Genomic DNA, 23,160 nt, shown 5'->3' with positions numbered 1-23,160 from the left:
TGACCAGGAACAGAGCAGGATTTCAGGCAGAACTTAACGCAAGAACCTCTTTCTCATTTGGAAAATAATTTGCTGATTTAATTTCAAAAGCTTCCTTAATAACATCATACCACTAACTAAAAGCGAATGCCAGAATCTTTGTATTGTTTCACAGCATTGAATGACCAATGGCAAGACAATTTCCTGCAATCGCAGAAGGGTTACTTTGTGAAACATCTAATATGATGAACAAAATTAATGGTTGCTTTGTACCTATGCTTGTGTAATCTCATACCTTGAAAATTTGCCAGCCAGATTAGCCCACCTTGAAGTCACTTTTCACCAGAAAGAATATAGTGAGGAAAACATCAGACATGCATGTCACTATTGATCAACCATCAATTGAGTGGGTGATAGAAATAGCTTGTGGCATCTAAGCCAGAAACTTTCTTGCTCTACGCAGGTTATATTTCGGATGGAATTGATCATATTTTGAGGAAATATGATTTTTCAGACACCAGCTAAGATTAGGGCCCTTTTGTGTTCTGTAAAGGATTCCCGTAGGTCACTTGAACGTTTAGTTTGCTGGGGAAAGCTGAAGTGCTAGTTTGCTGTACATTGCGATTACAGCGTACACCCAAATTTAGGAGGTTGTTCAGGAAATTTTCTTAGGTTTTTTAAATTTTTTTTATATAAATACAGATACTTAGTCGCTGTTGGCTCATTACAATGTAATAATGTTATTAAGATTTATTCAGTTCAGTATTTATTCAGTTACCTGTGTGATTGCAAAAATACCATCCCTGTGAAAATTCTAGGAATATGCACTCACCAAAAGACACAGCACAAAACTGTGTAATGCAACAGCACTCGGATGCAAAAGTACTGTGCACTGGTTGCTATCACTGCAAGGAAACCTAAGCCTAGTGTTGTGCCACCCTTCCATTGCATTCAGTGGACTACACATAAGATGTGCATCAGCAAACTGTTATCTGTAAAACTATTTATACCGTTGTATGTCACTGTTAACTGACACTGCTGGTAAAACAAACCCATGACTGAGTTGAGCACTGAGCGAGGTGGCGCAGTGGTTAGACACTGGACTCGCATTCGGGAGGACGACGGTTCAATCCCGCGTCCGGCCATCCTGATTTAGGTTTTCCATGATTTCCCTAAATCACTCCAGGCAAATGCCGGGACGGTTCCTCTAAAAGGGCACGACCGACTTCCTTCCCCATCCTTCCCTAATCCGATGAGACCGATGACCGCGCTGTCTGGTCTCCTTCCCCAAACCAACTAACCAACCAACTGAGTTGAGCAATACTGAATGCAAGCTTTAGGGTGGATAGTATAGTGGCACTATTCTTATTGACAGAAAGTACCTTGAGTGAATGGAACAAGTTTGTTTCCAAACAAGATATTCAGTGTGCATATAGTATCAGTGCAATACAGATACAAAGATAAATGGAAATAAGGAATCAAATGAAATTACTCTGTAATGAATCACTGGAAACAATGGGTCACTTGTCCCAGAATCCTCAGAAAATCCCTCTGAACAACCTGTGGAGTTCATCTTCATTCTGTATATAGGACACACAAAATGTGAACAATATGCTTCTGATACTAATTCTATAAGCAAACCAACATTAAGTGTGAAGTCTTGGGGAAGTGGCAGTAAACATCAAAGCTCTTACTCACATTTTACAGTTGTATCAAGTTACTGTTAGCACTTTCCAAAGATGGATGTGAAAAAATGTGAAAGTTCTAACAGAAAGGAACTGAAACATAAATAGTGACTGGTTGTTGACAAACTTTTCCGTGTGAAAAATATTGATAAGTGCTCAAACAGATATCTACGGCATCTCACTTATTCACATTAATCAAAGCTGTCATTAATTGGTGTAGTAACTGTAGTGCTGGGTCCATCTTTCATTCTCTAATATGATCTTATTGGGGAAAGTCCTAATCTTCATCTTGTTAACAGAGTTGAAACATTTAGGGTGCATCCATTTACGGTATCCATCGCCGAGTTACAAGCATCTTCAGAACTCTCTTTGCACATGCACTTTGCTGTAACTGAGATTCTCCACAGTGATGCAGCATTGAAACTTAAGTCATCCAGTAGATGTAAATTTGTGAATCGATGCTTTGTTGGATTGAAGCTGAATCTAATGAACAAAAAGTTGTCCATTGCTACAGATTTCCTTTTCTGATGTGGTGTTTCTTGCAGAATTCTCCAATTTACATTTTAGCATGGAGTTAAGGCAGTGCACATTTGTTAGTGATAAATTTCTGTTGTCATTTGTTCTTCTACTTCATCATATTACTTGGAGTTTTATGCATATATTGAAAATCTTTACCCAGTAGGTCTGTCGTAGCTCACTACAGTGTGGCCAGTTCTTAAAAAATTTGAAATGCTGAGAAGTGCAGAACATAAAACTACAATCTGAGTCTTAGGTACTACCTGGTGTAGAACAGCAAAAATTACAACGATGGTGACTGCAGTTACTGTGGCCAGAATTTATAAGAAGTAGAACATCAATAGGAGCAAACTATTTGGGAGTGAACTATGTGAAGGAAAGAAAAGATCAAAAACATGAGTAAGATATCTGAAAGAAAACTCTGTTTAAGTGGAAACAAAATTAGTAGATTGTGAAGTGATGCTATTTCAATAGTTCTGAAACAATGTGATTAAATTTATTACCCAAGTTCAGAAAAGGTGTGATGAGGACAGTGATTAACATCTAAATATGCATGTCAAGAGTTATATTGGCTTATTAATGGAGGCTGAAGGGAAGACAATACTTTCCTTTCATAGTGTTTATTCTTGAAAGGGGGGGGGGGGGGGGGGGGAAGTAAACTTGAAATTGAAGATACTCTTACGGTACCATGTTTCTGGAATGTATCACAGATTATTTTTTGGTCCCATTTTACAGAAAAAGAATGAATATGGTCCTTTTGACCAATTGTTAAAATTATAAAAGATGAAATAGCATTAGAAGACAAGGATATTTGTACTCCGAAATGACAGATATTGAGATAACTGACTGCAGAACAGAAAATCACCTAAAATTACTGAGCAGTGGAAAGGTATCTGTATTGGATCAAATACCTGTAAGATTCTACAGAGATTGTGTGAAAGAAATTGCTTCTGTTGTAGCGGTAATTTACTGTAACTCACTGGAGCAACAAAGGGTTCCTAAGAACTTGTATAAAGCCATGTCATTTCCATATACAAAAAGTGTTATAGGACAGATGAACATAATTATAAGCATATACAGCCGACTTCAATCAGTTGGAGAATTATCAACATATTTTATGGTCACATATTGCAACATTTTTGAAGAATGAAAATCTTGTCTATAATTTGAAACATAGATGTTTGTTTGTCCATGAGAACCAGAGTGTCACAGACAATTACACACAGGTTGGCACTGTGTTACTTGATTTCAGGAGTGCATTTGGTGCAGTTCCCCACTGTCATTTGCAGAACAAAATATGAAGTTATCAGCTATTGGAACAGATTTTTGATCTGATTTACAGCTTCCTTGCTGATAGAACCCAAAACATCATCCTTAGCTGAATGGAATCATCAGAAGTAAAGCTAATTTCAGGAGAGTGGTAGGTGCAAACATATATATAATGACGTTATGGATAATGGTGTACGTTCCAATACACTGTTTTCAGACAATTGTCATGTACACATAGGTAGCAGTACTCGAAGACTAGTGAATTGCAGGAAAACCTTCAAAGGATCAAAGATTGGTGCAGAGACTTTCACTGGCCCTTGAATGTTTATAGTTGTTATATATTGTACATACATAGCGAACAATGAACTACTGCTTGAAGATGCTGTTGACAAGAAGTCGGTGGAAACAATAACTTCTATAACATATATATGGGTAACATCCGGGATGACGTAAAGTGGAATGATCACATAAAAAAAATTGCAGAGGTTCATTAGAAGAATCTTAAGGAAATGTAATTCATCCACAAAAGAGGTGCCTTAATTCCAGGAGCTTACGCTCTGGAAGAATTGAGCAATCTATTACTTTCTCTCACCTATGTCTTGCAAAATGAGAACAATGAGAAAATCAGAAAAATTGGAGCTCATATGGAAATAAAGCAGCACTCTTCCCTCACACCATTTGCAAAGAAAGTAAGGGACAAAAATAATTTTACCAGAAGTACCCGCAGCCACAAATCAAAAGCTGGCTTGCAGAATATAGATATATATGCTGATATTAATTTTTGCTGTGTTATATCCGAAGAAGAGTAACTCACAGTCACTTTAAGCATTTTAAGTACACTTATTTCACTTACATTTCTGTAGCTGGATTGTGAGATGAATGTACTAAATTAATGTACAAGGGGTGTCATCCACACGCCCCCCACAGCCCCGTCCCTCTCTGAGAGCAAGTTGGTTTTATTCGGTATTCCAATACATCATATTATTCCCCACTCTTTTGGTTACAAAACCCTGTTTTTCAACTAAATCTCCAATCAATGTGATGGCCTTACACCATCTTACTGGAAGGGCCTGTATGCCCACATGGTACCACTCTTCAGGTGGACTTTGCAGCCAGTGTTGTGCTGTATCAATAAGCTCCCATCAACCATGAGCTGCATCCCGCAGATTACATCCTTCATTGGGCCAAAGAGATAGAAGTTGCAAGGAGCGAGATCTGGGCTGTACAGGGTATGGCAAAGAACATTCCAGTGGAGTTTTGTGGGCTCCTCTCAGGTGTGCAGACTTCTGTGAAGCCTTGTGTTGTCATGGAAAAGGAGAAGATTGTTTGGATTTTTGTAGCAATGAACACGTTGAAGTATTTCTTCAATTTATTGAGCATAGCTCAATAAACTACAGAGTTTATTGTAGCACCATGTGGGAGGACAGCAAAGAAAATAACCCCTTCAGACACCCAGCATACGGTTGCCATCACATTACCAGCTGAGGGTGCGGCTTTGAACTTTTTCTTCAGAGGAAAGATGATGTGGCTCCGCTCCTTGGATTGCAGTTTTGTAGACAGTTCAAAGTGATGAACCCATGTTTCACGACTTGTGATTATGTTTCACAAAATATTTTCCCAATCAGCCTCATAATATGTAAGCAATTCCACACAGATGGTCCTTCGTTGCTCTTTATGGTCACCTGCTAGGCAGTCGGAACCAAGAGAGCACAGATCTTTGAGTATGTCAACTGGTGGATGAGTGTATCAGCATTACCAACAGACACATCCAGTTGAGGAGTGAGGTGTTTGACTGTGATCCATCAATCACCTCAAATGAGTGTGTCTGCACATCCGAACATTGCAGGAGTCTCTGCTGTTTGTGGCCCACTCGCTGGAACACGGGAGGACTGTCTAGTTTGCCCAACTTGTTGCAATAGTGACAGATGACTCGCCCAATGACTCACTATGCTTTTGTTCACTGCCAGGTCTCCGTACACATTTTACAAGCACCTATCTTGAATTCTCTGGTTTTCCATGGAAAGAAACTCAGTGACAGCTCTTTGCCTTGAATGCACCTCCATTACAGCCACCATTTTGAAGGCTACATATAGCACCATAACCTATTGGAACTTCATGAAACTATAGGGACTGAAGCAGGACTGTACCACAAAGCAGGAATATACCACAGTGGCTTACAACAAATTCCACATTTAACTGAAATTGACTGAACAAAAAAAGTGTGGCATTACTTATTGAATGCCCCTCATAATAAAGTGGGGACTTATGTAACTGGACTAATTGTTCTCACAAGTCATTCAGATAATTGAAAATTCATACAATGGAATGTACAAAACAAAGTGATTTTTGTATTGTTAACTGTAGAAAGAAACACACATCACCCATATGTCGTAATCTCTTAGGTATGTTGGCGTATGGTCATCTTTCTAGAATTAAAGCATAATGTCAGGCATTCATTAAAAACAACAAAAACAAATTAAATGTGTTTAGATCAACAAAAATCAATGTTTATTAAGAGATTAGAGACACATTTTTGTACATACATACATATTTTCTTAAAATTAATCAATCTGAATTAAAAAAAAATAAAATCTTAATCATGAAGTAACCAACTAAAGTCACAGAGGACAGTCACTGTAGTTTAATTTTGTTTAAAATATTTGGTAATCGTCATCTGAAGTTAACAATTTTCTCTCTTCATCGCTGCTACATTACATATTCATTTTAACTGCTGTAAGCTCAGAATATCACACTCTGTTTTTGAACCATTCAAATGCTGTTTCCAGGGCTTGAAATGATTCCACATGAGATGGTCTGGCATAATTTTCATCATCTAAGTTTTCTTCTGTTTAATCTTCTTGCATTTTCTGCTGTTCATCTCTCTTAATTATTTAATTTACAAGATCCAATTTTAGTATTCCGTTTCAAGCTTTGTTCAAAGTTTTCCTTTTAGTCAAATCCCATGCATCTTCAGCCAGGTAACAACACTGCTTTTAATTCATTTGCTCGAAGTATGACAAAATGACTTCTGCTTTAGATAACAATCTACATTAAAGTTGTTTTATAATTGTTCAAAAACACTGATCCACTGGTCGTAGCAAGGATGTCACATTAGGAGGCAAAGCTTTTAGTATAAACATGTGATTTTGTCTCTCTAACAGCTCAGCTGAAAGATAAATTTATGCATTATCCAGTAAAATTAGGACATTTCCTTGTTTACTAATTTTGTTTTGAAATTTTTTGCTTTGTTGTCATACCAGTCAATGGATGTTTTGGTGTTCATCCATGAACTATTTTGTTTTTTTATAAGTGAAGGGAACCCTGATATTTCTTGAGCATCTGGGTTTTTGGTCTTTCCATTGAGGAGCGAAGGCCTGGGTCCCAGTAGTGTTAGCGCAAACTAATATTGTTACTCACTCTATACTAGCTTTATATCCCAGAGCTGAACTCTTTCACCGAGAAGCTAAAGATTTTGATGGTAATGATTTCCAATTTAATTCCATTTCATAAGCATTGAAAACAAAGTTCAGATCAGTCATTTTTGTCCAATTCATTTTTAAAATCATCTTTAAAAGAATTTCCTGCCTCTACATCAGCTGACATATTTTCACCTCGTATCTCCAGTTTGTGAATTCTTTGATGAGATATAAATCTGTACAATCATCCATCACTTGCCACTAATGATTTGTTACCACCTTTTCTTAACTGTGATGCCTTTTCACAGAGCAAAGGACTAGATATTGGTTGTTCAGTCCATCATTTTTATAATAAATGACAATACAAAGCTTCTTGCAGAAGTTCATTTTTCAGTTTCTTCATCACTTTTTGGTGCTTGCTTCTGTCTTCACTATCAAATTTGTATGTATACTTCAAAGTTGAATTGGTACTCCTCTTAATATTGCTTATCATAGACGTACGTACACCATACTTATTGACTAACCTGTGACCAGTTTCTCCTTTTTTTATTTTTTTAAAAATCAATCAATAATTTTTATTTTATTTTTAAGTGATAATACCACACACTGCGCTTTGATATTTTTAAGCACCGACACGATACGGTGCAGCAGTGTAGTAATTGGCAATTGTCTAACTCAAACAATAATGAAAGGTGCGCCGTCTTACTCGAACAATAAAAAAACGCCTGGGGGCAGAGATTACACAGGTCAGGTAGTACCAGCATGACATGTCATTGCATGCACTGACCAGACCACTACTTGTTGTGGACAATCCAGATAATCCCTAATCCGTATAACTGAGGTCCAGATAATCAAGTCTCCATAGTACTGCGTTCAATGATAAGTGGGCAAACTACAGTGGAACATTCAAATTGTAGTAAAGGCAAAAAAGATTTGTGATGTCCCTGATATTTATGTCAAGTAAATACTGGAAAAAGTGTCCCTACTTGCATGTTTCCTCATTCTGTCCACAATAATGAATAACATAGTTTTATGAATCTAACTATAACAAATTATGCACTTAGCAAACAATCAAAAATCCAGGATGGAATGTAACAATATTATGATAACGAAAGTTGCTACTCACCTATAGCGAAGATGTTGAGTCGCAGATAAGCACAACAAAAGGACTGTCACAAAATAGTCGACAGACACACAAAAACACCCTCACGCAGACACAACTCGCACACACATGACTGCAGTCTCTGGCAACTGAAGCCACACTCACTCACGCATTGAAATCTTTCGAAAATAACTAACTACAATATGTTTATTAGCAACTGGCTGTGACAGTTAGTTTTTACCACTGGTATTTATTTTTCTCTAGCCATATGAGACACAATTAGATGGACACAACTGGTCACTTCAATGGGTTTGAGGAGAAGTGTTGGCAGTACACTGGAACTTAATGCCAGTAAATGGTTTACAGGGAGTCCATGTCATTTTTGATGGTATCTTCCAAATCATTCTTGTTTTGCTGTGATGCAGTGCTTTATTTAATAAGCCTGTGGAATCTCTGTTGAAGTGTATTTAGTTCTCTGTAGTGTGTCTCGTGGATGGTTGGCCTCTCTTGACAAGTAGTTGTGGTAGATAACGTCTCATATTTAAACATTCCAAACTTGATGTAAGTTTTCCTATGTTCATTATGCTTTAGCTTAATTAAGAATGCCGTTGTAATGTATACCACCACAGAGCTGCTGAAATCTATGACTAGTTCCAGTAATTTGAGCCATTGATTGGCAGACTTCAGAGTTTTAAATGGTGTTTGCCAGCTATCGATTATTTTCAAATATGTCACATATCTTGTGGAAGCAAGTTTCCTGGAGTACTGCACGACATCATCTATCTCACTGACAGCACTAACTATAGGTAGGAAATTTATTTTAATGTAACGGAAGTGTGGTATATACCATCTTAAATTCTGAATTCTTTTGAAGTAAAGGGGTCTGCTAACTGAAAAGCAGAAGCGTTAACTTGTCAGTAGACACACAAACAAAAAGAAAGAAAACTTGCTAGCTTTTTGAAGTAATCCTTTTCCCAGCTAGAGTGGAAAACACACACACACACACACACACACACACACACACACACACACAGGGGATGTGTTGGGTGGTGTGGGTAGACAGGGTGTGAGGCAGGGAGAGAGTTTGTGAATGGGAAACTAGCAACTGGGGGGGGCGGGGTCTAGAAATGCAAGGAGGGAGTGGGTTTAATGTGGACAGAGCTGAGAACGGAGCCATCAGAAAGGTGGCCAGGAAGATAGGGTGTCTTGGCCGTAAGTCCAGACCATGAAGATATCATCAATGAACCTGAACCAGATTAGGGACTGGGAGTTTTGGGAGGCTAGGAAGGTTTCCTTTACATGAACCATAAACAGATTGGCATTGGAGAATGCCATCTGGGTGCCCATGGCTGTGCTGTGGGTTTGTTTGTGTACCTTCCCTAAGTAGTTATGGGTAGTGATATAGTTGGTAAGGTGTATATGAAAGAAGTGGTGGGTTTGGAGTCTGAAAGACGTTGGGAGGGGTGGATCTATAGTGGCAAAGCCATGAGCATGAGGGATGTTGGTGTATAGGGAGGTAGCAACAACAGTGATTCAGGAAGGAAAGGAGTGGGGATGGCGGAGAGACAGTGAAGTAGTTAGTATCTTTGATGTGGGAGGCTAGGTTTTTGGCAGTTTGGAGGTGTTGATCAACAGGAGCAGAAATTCTTTCAGTGGAAATGTATTTAAATTCTACCAAAACTTCCCTACAACACTTATACTTAGGTCTCTTGTTTGTTACTGTCTTGTAATCTACATCTATTTTCTGTCTCTTGTATTTTCTGACCACATCTTTTCCCATGTTTTCCTTCTTGCCTTTTTTATCTGCACAGTTCATCAGATCCGTTCAACTTGGTAGCATGCATCTTTTGGGACATGCTGTAGTACCACTTGCAGATCCACCAGATCACTGATATAACACTATCCAGCAATTAATTGCTACGTTTCAGTTCCAAATCCACCCACACCTCCTCATATATCACTCCCATCTGAATTTCATGCCATTCCTTCTTCTTTCCCACACATGAGTCTAACTTACACACAATTAAATATCTTCACATACGAAGGTCTAATATTTAACCCAGCACAATTTTCTCCACCCTTCTCGCTTCCCAACTCCCACTTTGTTATTCATTTCATTTATAACTACTTGAAGCTTTCACTTGTCGATTTCCTGTGTCATTTCCCATTTTCTAACACCATTCATACTCCAGTGGACCCCTACTCCATCTATCTGCACCAGTTTAGGAAAGTATGCCTTTCTGTGGTAAAACCTAGTCCCAAATCCTGTTCCGTAAATGCTGTTGCTGTCTAAGCTATGGAATTCCTCCCTCCAATTGTCTAACCATGAAAAAAAATCCCCTTCTCTGGATCTCACCATCCCCTTCACAATAACCTTCACCTTTTCAAAGTCTGCCAGCCCCTAACTCTCAAAAACGTGATTCTGCAGAAATACCTCTCCATGGCACAGGTAGCATAGAACCACCACTACTCCCTCCGCAAGATACTGTTTCTGTGCAATCCTGACTATGTACACTGCATCTCTGAAATTGAAATGCTTGCACTCCAACTCCTGGAGGAGCATTCCAGACACTACCTCCATAAATTGTCCAACCTGTTGACACCCTATTTCTCCCATGGAGGACCACTGCCTATCATCACCCATCCTACTCTCAGTAAACCCCTTCGACGATCCCTCATAGCATCCATACCCCACCTGTCTGGCTTTTTCAAATTACTAAATCCTCCAAAAATTCCCTTCCAACACACTAAACAAAAGAAAGAACCCAAGCATACCCAAAACCCTGTTGTTAACCTTTCACAAAAAACCTCAGTCCTACCCAAAGACCTGATTTTCAGCCCTAAATCCAAGTGTAACCATGTTGGGCTTCTGAAAGACATACTCTCCTTCTGTTGATCTCTACAGTGGAAACACTTCAGCTGCAAAGGAGTGCCCACTTCTTCACCCGGTATCACCATATCCTTTGTCAGGGCTTTGATTATCTCTCATCATGTGTTAAAATAAGGGACATCCTACCTATGATTTCTCTCATCCTCCATAAAGTGGTGGTCTATTGCTCAGCCAACCTACACAACTCCCACTTCCAACCCCTCGCCTCATGTATCTGATACCTGTGGTAGACAAAGGTACGAGACCTACCCAATCCACCCACCCAGCACTTCCTGCTCCAGTCCTGTCACAGACTTATCCCAACCCATTACAGACAGGGCCACCTGTGAAAGCAGCCACGTCATATACCAACTCTGCTGCAAACACAGAACAGCTTTTTACGTCGGTGTGATAACTAACCAGCTGTCCACCATGATGAGTGGTCACCCAGTCAGTAGCACACCATCTAGTGAAGCTCAGTTTCAGTGGCTGCTTCACAACTTGGGCTGTCTGGATCCTCTCCTCCTCCACCAGCTTCTCCAAGCTATGCAGATGAAATTTATCCTTATGACACAGTCCCTGCTCCGTTATCATCCTGGCCCCAGTCTCCAGTAGCCCCAAACTCTTCACCTAACTGTTGCATCTCCTTCCGTTCTGTCACCCTCTCTCAATTCATGTCTCCATGTCGCCTTTGGTGTGTGCCACTCCCCACCGGCTCCAACAACCGTGCATCACTTGCCTAACTTGAGTACCTGCCGTCCCTCGCTCCCCACACTCCTACTTGGCAAACTGGCTGCCACCAATCCCTATCCCTGCTTCCCACCTTTCTCTGCCTCTACCCATCCCATGTGACACATCCTCCAGCACAGTCTAATCTACCTGTCAAAATGCAGCACTGACACTGTTTGTCCAGCTAAGCTGAGGAGCACAACCACTAGAATATACGAGAAATTAATTTTCATTCCTGAAATTTGAAATTTAATGTTGTGGTTTTAAATGGTATGTTTTTTCCCTGTGACAATTATAACTTATTTTTATCTGTAGATGCCCCTCATTATTTACACTCACTTGCTATTTGACATATTGCTGATATTATATTTCTGTTCATTAATGATCTAATGTTGTTATAATCATTTCCAGTTTTGCTTTACATAATGATCTATGTTGTCAGGCTAGAGATACAGGCAGATGTAGCATCTACACAGCGCCTGAGCACAAGTAGTGAGACTGCGAGCTTATCTGAGCAGTCTCAGTCCCTGGCATTATCTGATGGTACAGTTCCACGTTCAGAAGTCACAGCACCAGTACCTGTCGAAGTACATGCAGGAGCTGAGTCAACTTCACTGCAAGGAGCCGTTCTGCCACCTCCTTCTCCAGAGGAAAGTATGAGTCGACGTCACACGTACAGACGGTCACGTCCACCACTTGACAGACAGGTAAGTCTGTCTGTGCCAGTCATTCAGTTTTTGATGGATATAGCCTAAGCATAACTTTTTAATAATGCACACTTATGGGTCGAAACATTATGACCACTGCCAGACGTGAGATTCTGTGCTGTCTGGTGGTGTTGCTGGTACATGATGCAGTTAAGGAAGTGTTGTAAGTGGAGCTGAAACGAATAGGGAGTTGTTCTAGTGATGACATGTGCTGCAAATTGAGAAAGCCACTGATGTAAACTACTTTGACGAAGGGTAGATTTCTGTGGCCAGGCACATGAGAATGAGCATCTCGGAAACGGCGAACCTGATCGGCTGTTTGTTTACTACTGTCATGAGCATCTGTTGGAGGTGGTTGAAGTATGCTGAAACAATGAGTAGGCGACAAGGTTTGGGTGTCCATTCCTCATCACAGAACATGGAAGTTGGAGGCTTGTCCACTCTGTAAAGAAGGATAGGTGGTGATCTGATGATGGAGCACACTGTTCGGTGCACTTTGTTGAATGTGGGGCTCCACCACAGAAGACACATACTTATTCTGTGTGACCCAACAATTTCATGATTTACAATTGTAATGGACACATGGTCATTGAGACTGGACCATGAGTTAGTGAAATGCATCACCTGGTCAGATGAATCACATTTCTTGTTACACAGTGTCGATGATTGTGTCTGGGTTTGTCATCATCCTGGTGAATGGCTGCTCAAAACAGGCACTGTGCCGTGGATGAAGGGCTGGAGGAGGCAGTATTATGCTACAGGAGACATTTCTCGGGGTTTCCATGAGACATGTGGTAGTAATCAAAGGCATCATGACAGGAAATATGACCAACACACTACTAAGCAGATGGTCATAATATTTTGACTCATGAGTGTGTATATTTACCTGTTAAGTGTGAAACTGAATGCTACACCATGACTCGGTCAATGTACCAAATGAGAGAAATATGATGATGTAATATTGAAGCCACAGAGCATAAGCAGCAGTAGTTTCAAAACCTGTTTTTATTGTAATTTTCAAGCATTGACTTTATATAGTGATGTTTGTCCTGTAGTAAGATTACTCTTTTCTGCTTTACTATTGTCAGTTTTATCACAGGTTCCAGTAGTTGTGACATGATTGAGGAAGGGAAAAAAATAAACTTTTATGCCCCTTAAATCCTGGTTGTCCATCAAAATATTTTCTTTCTGGTGACACATAACAGCATTTATCTGATTTTCTTAGTAATATCCTTATTTATATATGTGTGTCCTACACATTCAAGAGCAATTTCTGTTAAATAAAATCCAACATCTTAACATCTTTTTTTTGAAAAATCATGGTACTGCTTTTCGTGCTATCATGAGGTCTCTTCGTTAGGCCTTGTAGGAATTGGTCAGATGACTTGCAGTAAAAATTGTTTTGAACTGAAGATTTGATTCTTGAATGAACCTTACACCAGATGAGGCTATAATTTCTTGCCATTAACTTGACTCTTTATGTGCTGGGTTTTTGCACGACGTATGTGTCATTACCTTCTCATAGCAAATATGTCTTCACTTATATCATTAAACTGGTGATTTGCATGAAAAGCTAGCCAGAAACTACACTGGTGGTCATTAAAACGGTGACACTATGAAGGCAGCATGCAGTGCTCTACATGCTTTAATATGATAACTATAATCATTTCAGCACAACCACATAAATTAAGTAGAGGCAATGCAGTCTACTTTGTGTGTACATAAATAAGATTACACACCTTGTTTTTCAACCAGAAATCACATTTAAATGTAGCTTGTTTGTGAGATCATGTTATTCCTCAGGTAAGGAGGAGCAATGTCTACTAGCACATGTCAGAATTCAACAGAGGCAGTAGGATTGTGGCCTAATTAAGACTTGCAGTTTATATTCTCCGATATTGGTGCCCATGTTGGTTGAGATCTCATTACTGTCAAGCAGATGTTGAGTTAATGGATTCAGGACTACCATGTTCATTACCATATGTGATCTTAATGGCTCTGCATGACTAGTGCCCAAGAAGACAGTCATATTGTTCATCCAGCCATGCAGAATTGTACAGCCACATTATCTACCTGAAGTCAGGAAATGGGCTTGTTCGCAGCAAAACAAGTATCCACAAAAACAGTGCAATGACACCTGGAACACTATGGTCTGTCAACATAGAGATCTTTGTTGTGGCTTTCCTGATGTGACAGCAGAGGGAGGTGTACGGGCAGAGGTGCTCCCAGCACCAGCACCAAACAGGGCATAGTAATGATGCGACACTTTTTTTTTCTCTCCCCTCCAGACAAGTCCTGTTTCTGCATACGGCATTATAATGGACACATCTTTATGGAAGCTCCAATGAGGACAGGCTTTGCTAGATTGCTTTCATCATTGTCATATGAGCCCAGTGCCTGCCTTGATGATACTGGATTATATTGTGTCCACTACATGATAACCTCTCTGTCATATGCATGGTCAATAATTTGCGCAACAGCCATACATTCTGATTTCTTAAGGATAGTCAGGATGGCAGTTCTTCTGGAAAACCTGGAATCCTCAGGAAATTGTATTTTACCTGGAAAAATCAAGAAAATCTTGGGGAATTTTAGGATTTTCATAAAACCTCAGGGAATTTTGTTTTTCTAATCTAACATTAGAATTTAATTTTATTGAGTTTCATAAATCACAAGTTTTAAAGCACTTAATATTTCCAAGTATGTTAATTATATGACTATTATTCCATACAAATTATTGATATTTAAACACTGTGTCAAGATATATCAACTGAAAGGAAAGAAAAGTTGTTATTGAGATGTTCCCCCTGTCCCCCGCTCATCATTAATTATCAAGAACTTTTTATGATGCAATCTTGCTCCACATACCTGGAATTCTCAGGTAAATTTTTTTCAAGTATGATTAGCTACCCTCATGGTGGCTGTGCCCTATCTTTGTGGTCTCTTTGACATTATCTATCAACAAGATAACACAAGGCTGTGTGTTGCCTGTGCTATCCTGACCTACCTCAAAACAGAGTGTATCAGCTGCTGCTCTGGCCAGCATGTTCTTCACGTGTCTCACACATTGAAAACATCTGGGTATAGTTTGCCATGAGACTGGTCACTGGTCACTGGTCACTAGCCAGTGTGATTGATGTGCTTTGGCACAGAGTTAAAGCAGCATCACATGAGATACATGTATCTGCCGCCCAAGCTCATTTCAACTTGTCCAGCTGGATTGCAGCTGTAGTTGCTGTCAGAACTGCTAGTTTAGTGTCTCAATTTTGCATCCTGTGTATCGTTAAATCAACTGTACTTGAAATCGATTATTCTTGCTGCTGGGTTGTTTATACGTATAATAAGTAAAATTTCGTCATTTTCTGTCCTTCCTGATGTTGCAGTTTTAATGACCAGCAGTATGTTTACACTCATCTGTGCAGGGTGTATTCTTAAAACAATGGGATATTATAGTTGAACACTGGACTCACTCATAAAAACAAACATGAAAATAGTCACACACTTGCAGCTGAGCTACTCACTTATAAAGTGAGGAATATTGAAACTTCTTTTGATGAGGATTATGATAAATTTTATATCAATCACTTAGCCACCATTTCATGGTCAGTGAACCTGGTGAAGTACTTGTTGAATATGATGGAGAAATATTTTCCATTTCTCTCACATTTCATTTATATAAACCAATACTGTTGTACAATGGAAAATTACTGAATCAGCTTAGCTGTGTTTCATGTGAGATTATGAAGATAAGAAAAAAGAACTGTCTTAGTTGTAGGTTCAACATATAAGTATTTGAATCCTGCTAAACAAACTAATTTCTTTGTGTCTAACTGCAGCAATAGCAGTAAATGAAATTAATGTTACCAGGCAAGTGACAGCAGTGGACGAATGACTGGTGGCGATGACTGCAGCTCGGAGCGTGTACGTTTTGATGACCATGTGAGTTTCATCACACCGCCATTGACAGCCTACTGCGAAACATCTGAGGATGATGAGAGTGATATCGTAGGCAGAAGGCCTACTCGACACCGGACAACTACTACAGCAGTGGCAGAGGTACAAGAGCTTGGCAAGTGGCAGGCAGTACCCATGATTTCACTACCAGATGTGCCACCGTCCCTGACTCTTCCTGGCCGGCCTGTTCGAGTTAGTGTACCTGTCACATCATCCTGAATAACGCTTCTGTTGTAGAAGGCACCTCTTGATAATTTCTTGTTTTTCTGTACCTGGAAATGAGAATTGTTGCTCGCAATTTTGGAGCTATTTACAGAAAGTGTGAAGATTGTACAAGTGTAGCAGTTATGTTATCTGCACAATGTGTGTGCAGGCTGGCGGAAATAGACATGCAATTAGCAACTTGTTGAGTTCCAAATGATTTTTTATTTTTTGTTGGACAGTGTAAATTTTGCTTATGCTGCTGTTAGTTGACAGTTCCTTATTGTACTGTGCAACTGTGTCTTTATTTAACTGTACTTTATAACCGTCCTTTCATATCCTATTGGAAAATATTATAATAAGTGTTCAGTATCATGCAGAATTCTCCTTGCACTTCTGTGCAGTAGGATGCAGTATTATGTGCTTGTAGCATTAGATGTTTCATAGATGCTCAAGATGAAGCTTATGCCTGTGTGTAGGAATATTACTTTCTCTTGTATAAATCTATCTGCAAGTCATAATCACTGTTTTTCCAATGATGTTATTTTCATGTTCCCAATTTAATTTTTTGATACTGCAATTTTAAAGAGTGATACAATTTTGAATATTCTAATTTTTATTGCCATCTCTTTGTCTGTTCTGTAAATTGTTATATATTTTTATTTTGACAGTGTATGTGCCTGTATAACGTTTGTGTTATGATGATTTACATTTAATTTTATTTATATTGTAGAGTTATCTTAGTAAAATTAGTGTAGATGTACTTGTATGAGGGATGCATAAAGAAATAAATTGTGGAAGCTGCAGCAACAGACAGAAACATACGTACTACGCAGACTCTGTAGAAATAATGTACAAACTACCCTCTTTCAGAATGCTGTTGTAATCATCTCTTGGTAAGTCTACCCATGTTAACTTGCATTATGGAGGAGGGTTAGTTCATATGTTAATTCTACATATACATTTTTTTGTTCTTAAAAAAATTTAAATTCTTAGCAATCATTTAGCATGCTCTGCACTGTGTACACTGAAGTACAAAGTTTTGGATAAGACTGCCAAGAATTAGGCTTGTGCTAATACCTCTGACAACATTCTAACATCAAATTACCTGTCATTCTCCACAAGATAAGATAATACACCTTTTTATGTGTAAAACCCATTTTTAGTTGCAGATGCTCAGAATGCATTTACACCTTTTGTTAATGACAGATTGCAATGCTGTAAGATAAAATCTTTAGCATTCTTGGTTACAAAATTTGTATGCTATTTTTAAGATTGTACCAATAATCATGTATTGATTGTATGTGTACAAGTTGCTGAAGTGAATACACAAATAGTAACACATTATTATTGTGGATATACTGTTCTGCATTTATTGTAATTTGTATATGTAATTAGATCATCTTCTATTCATTTGATAAACTGTGTAAAGCCATATAGAGGAGTTGTCACAGATTTTTATTGTTTTAAAGAATGCAGAGAAAAGAAACTAAGCATAGAGCTATAAGAGTTGCAGTCCATTCATTTGAGTAAGTGTAACTGATTTTAATTTAAGAACAGTAATGGGTTTCATCCTGTATAGATGGCACAGGCATCATTGTGTTTCCTGTTAAATGGTACTAAGATGTCCACAATTGTTTTATATTGGGGTACAGATATAATGGTTGACAATAATGGATTTTTGTCTGTGGTAAATGTGTTGCTTACAGTGAAAGATCTTAGAAACTATAAAATTCATGAAAGCCATACTATCTGTGATTAAGAACATATTGTATATGCTTTGTGGTGTATTAGAACAGCATGCAGTATTTATGTAGCCAACTCATTATGTGTTGTGAAAGGAGTCTGAATTGTGCCTATGTCAAATCTTGCAACACACAGAATATCAGTTTGTTAATTTGACTAAAGACAACAATGCATTTGGCATCAATTTAATACCACACAACCATTAATCTCCTCTTTCATGAGTCATTGGTCTATTTGCTCTATTGAATTTATATTGTTAATCATCTTGTAGCTTATCATGAATGAAATAATCGTGCACGAATAAATAGAAGCGCCATAAAATAACACATTTTGTGGATTGTATTTCAATGAAAAGTTCGTAGTATTCATACTGTTATCAACAAAATGTTATAGATATGCAGAAGATCATTACTGTTAATGATCAGTGTGCCTTGGCATAGCTGTCAGCAACTGCTGTAAGAACGTCTGTCCCGATAGCTGAATGGTCATCATGACGGTCTGCCATCCTAAGGGGCCCGGGTTCAATTCCCGGCTGGGTCGGGGATTTTCTCCTCTCAGGGACTGGGTGTTACGTTGTCTTCATCATTTCATCCCCATCCGGTGTGCAGGTCGCCCAATGTGGCATGAAATGTAATAGGACCTGCACCAACGTGGCTGGACCTTCTCTGTAACCTCCCGGCCAATGACTCCAAACGCTCTTTTCATTTTTGCTGTAACGACAAGCTACTTGAGTTGGTTATCAAATGATAGGAGCTGGAACACACACAGCCACATATAAGTGTGTCAGCATAATGCACACTAGAATGCCAGAAAACAAGGAAGAAATGACGGAGTGGAGTGAACAGGGAGAGGGTTGAAAATAAGAAATGAAGGATTTAAGACTGCCTGACATGATTTACTGAAAGCAAATAAGAAATTTTAACCCACTAAGTTTTGACTATGGGAGATGGAAAGAAAACAGAGGTAGAGTCCTTTTACCAAGACATAGGGGTTGTTAGTGATAAAAGATTCTGCTAAACTGGTGGTTGTATTGCAGATCAACTCTTTGCCTCTTATATAAACACATGTCAAAGTATAAGTATGTTACAGACACACAAACATTACAATTTTACATCAAAGAAAGACATGGTTGACTTGTTGTTGTAGTGATAATATGACTGATGTCAACTCAAAGCATAATTATCATGCTTTCAATGGCCACATCGTTGGTAGATTGAGTGACCACGTCATTATTGGAAGTTAGTAGGCCTACTGTTCTTGCATGAATTACTTTTTATAAATTGGAAGAAAAGGTGGGGTATGGTAGAAAAGATAATCAGCATTTTTGTTGATGTATGTTTTGTGGCCATTAGTCCATGTTCCAATGCACATTTCTCTGCCTAAAGTTTTATCTTGGAGTGCTGGAGACATTATTGGGAGCTGTAAGAACTCGGAACAAACAAGATTGTAACTGCTTTCTGAATTGTTATGGTCTCTGATGATGCCAATAGCATTGGTAAATGAACCTTTCGACAGAGAAACTTGCTTTTGAACACGGCTTAATGCCAATAAAACAAACGCAACTGGCCATGAAAGCCTACATTGGAGAATAGTCAGAGTATTATTTGTTATGGTTTCTGCACTGTCATAATTTAATTTCATATCTGGTGATTAATAATATTTTGTTTATGTTTAATATCCAGCACCCTTTCATAAAAAGGCTGGACTGTGAAAAATATTGTGCAACTCTTTATTAACAATGTGGCCATTGTGGGGCACTAATTGAGGATTTGAAGTGTATGTTTTGTTCGCTTTTTAAAACAGTTGAGTCTTGGCAGTAGCTTCAGATCTGCAACAGAGCCTACAAATTGAAAAAGGTTGTGCCATACTGCCATAAGAGACTGAAAAAATGTAATGGAAGAAAATCGTATTTTCTTGCCTTTTTGTGCAGACAACTAATGTAATTATTCACAGCTTTTTTGCACCTGAACATTTTTGCATTTATTTTGGTGCAGTTTTCCTAAAAATAATTTGTATTTTTTCTTTGTATATTATTCCTATAGTTTGCATTGATACTTTGAAAACATCAGTTTTTTTTATGTTGTACTGCAGGAACAGCGAGATGTGTTTTATAATGATACAGTTGGGTCACCATTACATTTTAAGTCTACCCTTTTTAAGCTGTGTATCTGAACAACATGATTGAAATAAACTGAATTTTGTAAAACTGATCGCAATTTTTTGTTATCCAGCTAGTTAATTAATTTCATATTTCTTGGATCACTTATACAGTTAACTGTAATCATGTGGAACAAGTCATTTTACATTTACATTACATATTCATTTCTGAATATGACTACATGCTGACCATTTACAAGTTTAATGTATTTTTATTTTTTAAATATGGATGCCAGTGTGAATTTTTTTCAGAATACTATTCCATATGATGTTATTGCATGAAAATACACAAAAATGTCGACTTCCTGATTTGTCTCCCCCCAAGAGATGCAATGATTCAACATGCAAATTTGACAGAACTAAGTTGTTTTATTTTTTTGTTAAAAATGAAACTCCTCCAGCTGTACTTAAGATTTTATATTTATTTGGCTACTAGTTTCGACGTTGCGTCAATGCCATTTTCAGTCCTGCTCAGTACTAGAAGTCAATGTTGGTCTCACCATGGACTTCTAATACTGAGCATTATTTACAATTTCTTCTGTTGCTGGAAGCTGATTGCTGCTGATTTCTTGCCATGACATTTCAGCTGACAGCCAGTCACCCATCTTCATGTGAGTTTTTAGCACTGTAGATTGCTAGTTCACATCACAAACTTTATACCAAAAAATTCTGGTGAGATTCATGCACAAAGGCACCCGCTACATGAGCGACATCTGTTGAGTTTTGTGTACTTTTTGAATATTGCTCCATCTGTGGTGTTCAGGCTTGTGCATAATAGTGATATCACATGTGTGCTTTCTGTCAGAATGCAGGCTTGTAGAGTTAAAATGTAGTTGTCAGATTAATAAAATTAATTGTTGCGAGATATGTCACTAATCACAAATGTTTCCTTTCTGTAGATATTCAAGAAATCAACACATCCCATGTCTTACCCAGTTGAAAGGCACCATCATGATTAATAAGATCTTCCGCCAAACGTAAAACTTCAGTTTACCTGGGAGAATACTGTGATTCACACAGTCAAATGCCATAGATATATCACAGAGAATACCAGCTAGTGCTGTTTTATTATTTAATGCTTGTAAAATTTGGTGGGTGAACATGTAAATGGCATTCTCCATTCAGCTATTCTTCTGAAATCCAAACTGTGACGGGATTCTCTTCTAGAGTACGCCACATTCTCAAAAATTTTGGAAAATGTTGTCAGTAGGGAAATGGGTTGATAGGTATTGATATCTCTCCTCTCACCTTTCGTTTAGAGGGGTTTAACAAACAAACTAAGGAAAAATGCCCAGAGTCAGTGATGCATCATGTATTTCAGGAAAGATAGCACCTACTGTGTGTGAAAAAAGTCTTTAGTACTCTGTTATAAACACCACCAAATCCGGATGAGCTTTTATTTTTGAGGGAATATATAACTTTCTTAATTTCAGAAGGAGAAGTTAGTGAGACATTTGTGTAACTGAATTTCATGTGAGCTGCTTTTTCAACGTATTGCCTTGATTTTTCTCTTGAACTGTTTGTCCCTATATTTTGTACTGCATTTAAGAAATGATTATTAAATATTTCTTCTATTTATATTAACAGTGATGTTATCCTGTTCTGTGGCCATTTGCCGTGTCTCTTGTCTTACTACATTCCATGTAGGCTTATGTGTGGTGTTGGGATGTGGCATAATGTGCATATTCATTGAGTTTTAATAACTTCCCTTAGTAAATTCGAGTAGTTTGTAACTACAGCAGGCCTTTACTTGTTGTTGCCAACAGATACATTCCTCTTGTAAACTAGTCACAAAAACATTTGTTCTAGAGACATGAATTATTCTAACTGATTTACACTGAGGAGCATCTATGTTGTAAGACACTATCTTATTTATTCTAACTAGCCGTACATCGTAATCAGAGGGAACATTTGTTACTGGGCACACATTTATTTCTTTGCTTTGAGTTTCAGCAGGGAAAATATTATCAATTAAGACCCTACTGTCTTTACCTACTTTTATTGGAAAATTAATTACTGAGCTCCCTGCCACCGATGGATAAGCAGCAGCCAGCAACAAGTTGTACTCTTAGCTCACTTATTTGTTTCATAGTTTAATTCTTAATTTCTTTGCGTGTTTTTGGGTACTTGCATAGTTTAATTTCACAAATTTTGGGTGTATTATAGTATTTGAGAGTTGTAGCATCGTGTTTTAGTACTACTCGACAGTCATCTGTTTTTGTTTTGAGTGGCGAATGTCGGTTGGTCACAGCCAGAGAGCTCCCTGCCACCATTGGATAAACAGCAGCCAGCAGCAAGCCGTACTCTTAGCTCACTTATTTGTTTCATAATTTAATTCTTAATTTCTTTGCGTGTTTTTGTGTACTTACATAGCTCAATTTCACAAATTTCGGGCGTATTGTAGTATTTCAGAGTTGCAGAATTGTGTTTTAGTACCTGAATAGTGTAAATTCACGTAGTCGCCAGTCATCTGTTTGCTTTGAACGGCTTGTGAGGTAAAAGAGAGGGAAAAAAATTGTTAGGGATGGATAGGGACTGCGCCTGTTGTGTATGGATTCAGGGGGAATTGGCCACCATCTGTAAACAGCTGGAAGCTGTGTTTCCTGTGGAACCTGTAGAATCGCCTGGAATCTCTGGTGCCACTGCACCCTCGGATTTGGACGTCTACACTTGCCTGATGGCGATTGGCGAACTGTGGCGGGGTCGCGAATCCCTGGGTGGAAGGCGAAAGTTGGTGCTTACGCCTCCATAACAGGTTTGAGATACTGCCCACTGCTAAAAGTTACTTCTGAGCCAGCAAGGGTGGCCTCGCCTGTTGTGGCAGTGGCCA

At 38.5% G+C, this 23,160-nt stretch overlaps 1 protein-coding gene across 3 annotated transcripts in view; it reads left to right on the top strand.

Annotated features, from left to right (window-relative positions):
- The window catches only part of LOC124713289 (E3 ubiquitin-protein ligase RNF19A-like), a 379,972-nt gene extending 359,589 nt beyond the window's left edge, over positions 1–20,383 (top strand). For all 3 annotated transcript variants that reach the window (XM_047242937.1, XM_047242936.1, XM_047242938.1), the window contains 2 exons: positions 12,008–12,272; positions 16,140–20,383. In XM_047242937.1, coding sequence (XP_047098893.1) covers positions 12,008–12,272; positions 16,140–16,445 — 571 coding nt within the window. In that variant the 3' untranslated portion in view covers positions 16,446–20,383. The remainder of the gene's footprint in view (positions 1–12,007; positions 12,273–16,139) is intronic.
- Positions 20,384–23,160: the final 2,777 nt, after the last annotated feature.

The sequence above is a fragment of the Schistocerca piceifrons genome, chromosome 1, assembly GCF_021461385.2.
Source record: "Schistocerca piceifrons isolate TAMUIC-IGC-003096 chromosome 1, iqSchPice1.1, whole genome shotgun sequence".
Lineage (NCBI taxonomy): Eukaryota > Metazoa > Arthropoda > Insecta > Orthoptera > Acrididae > Schistocerca > Schistocerca piceifrons.
The sequence above is the reverse complement of the archived record's forward strand: the minus strand, read 5'-3'. Positions and strand labels throughout refer to the sequence as shown.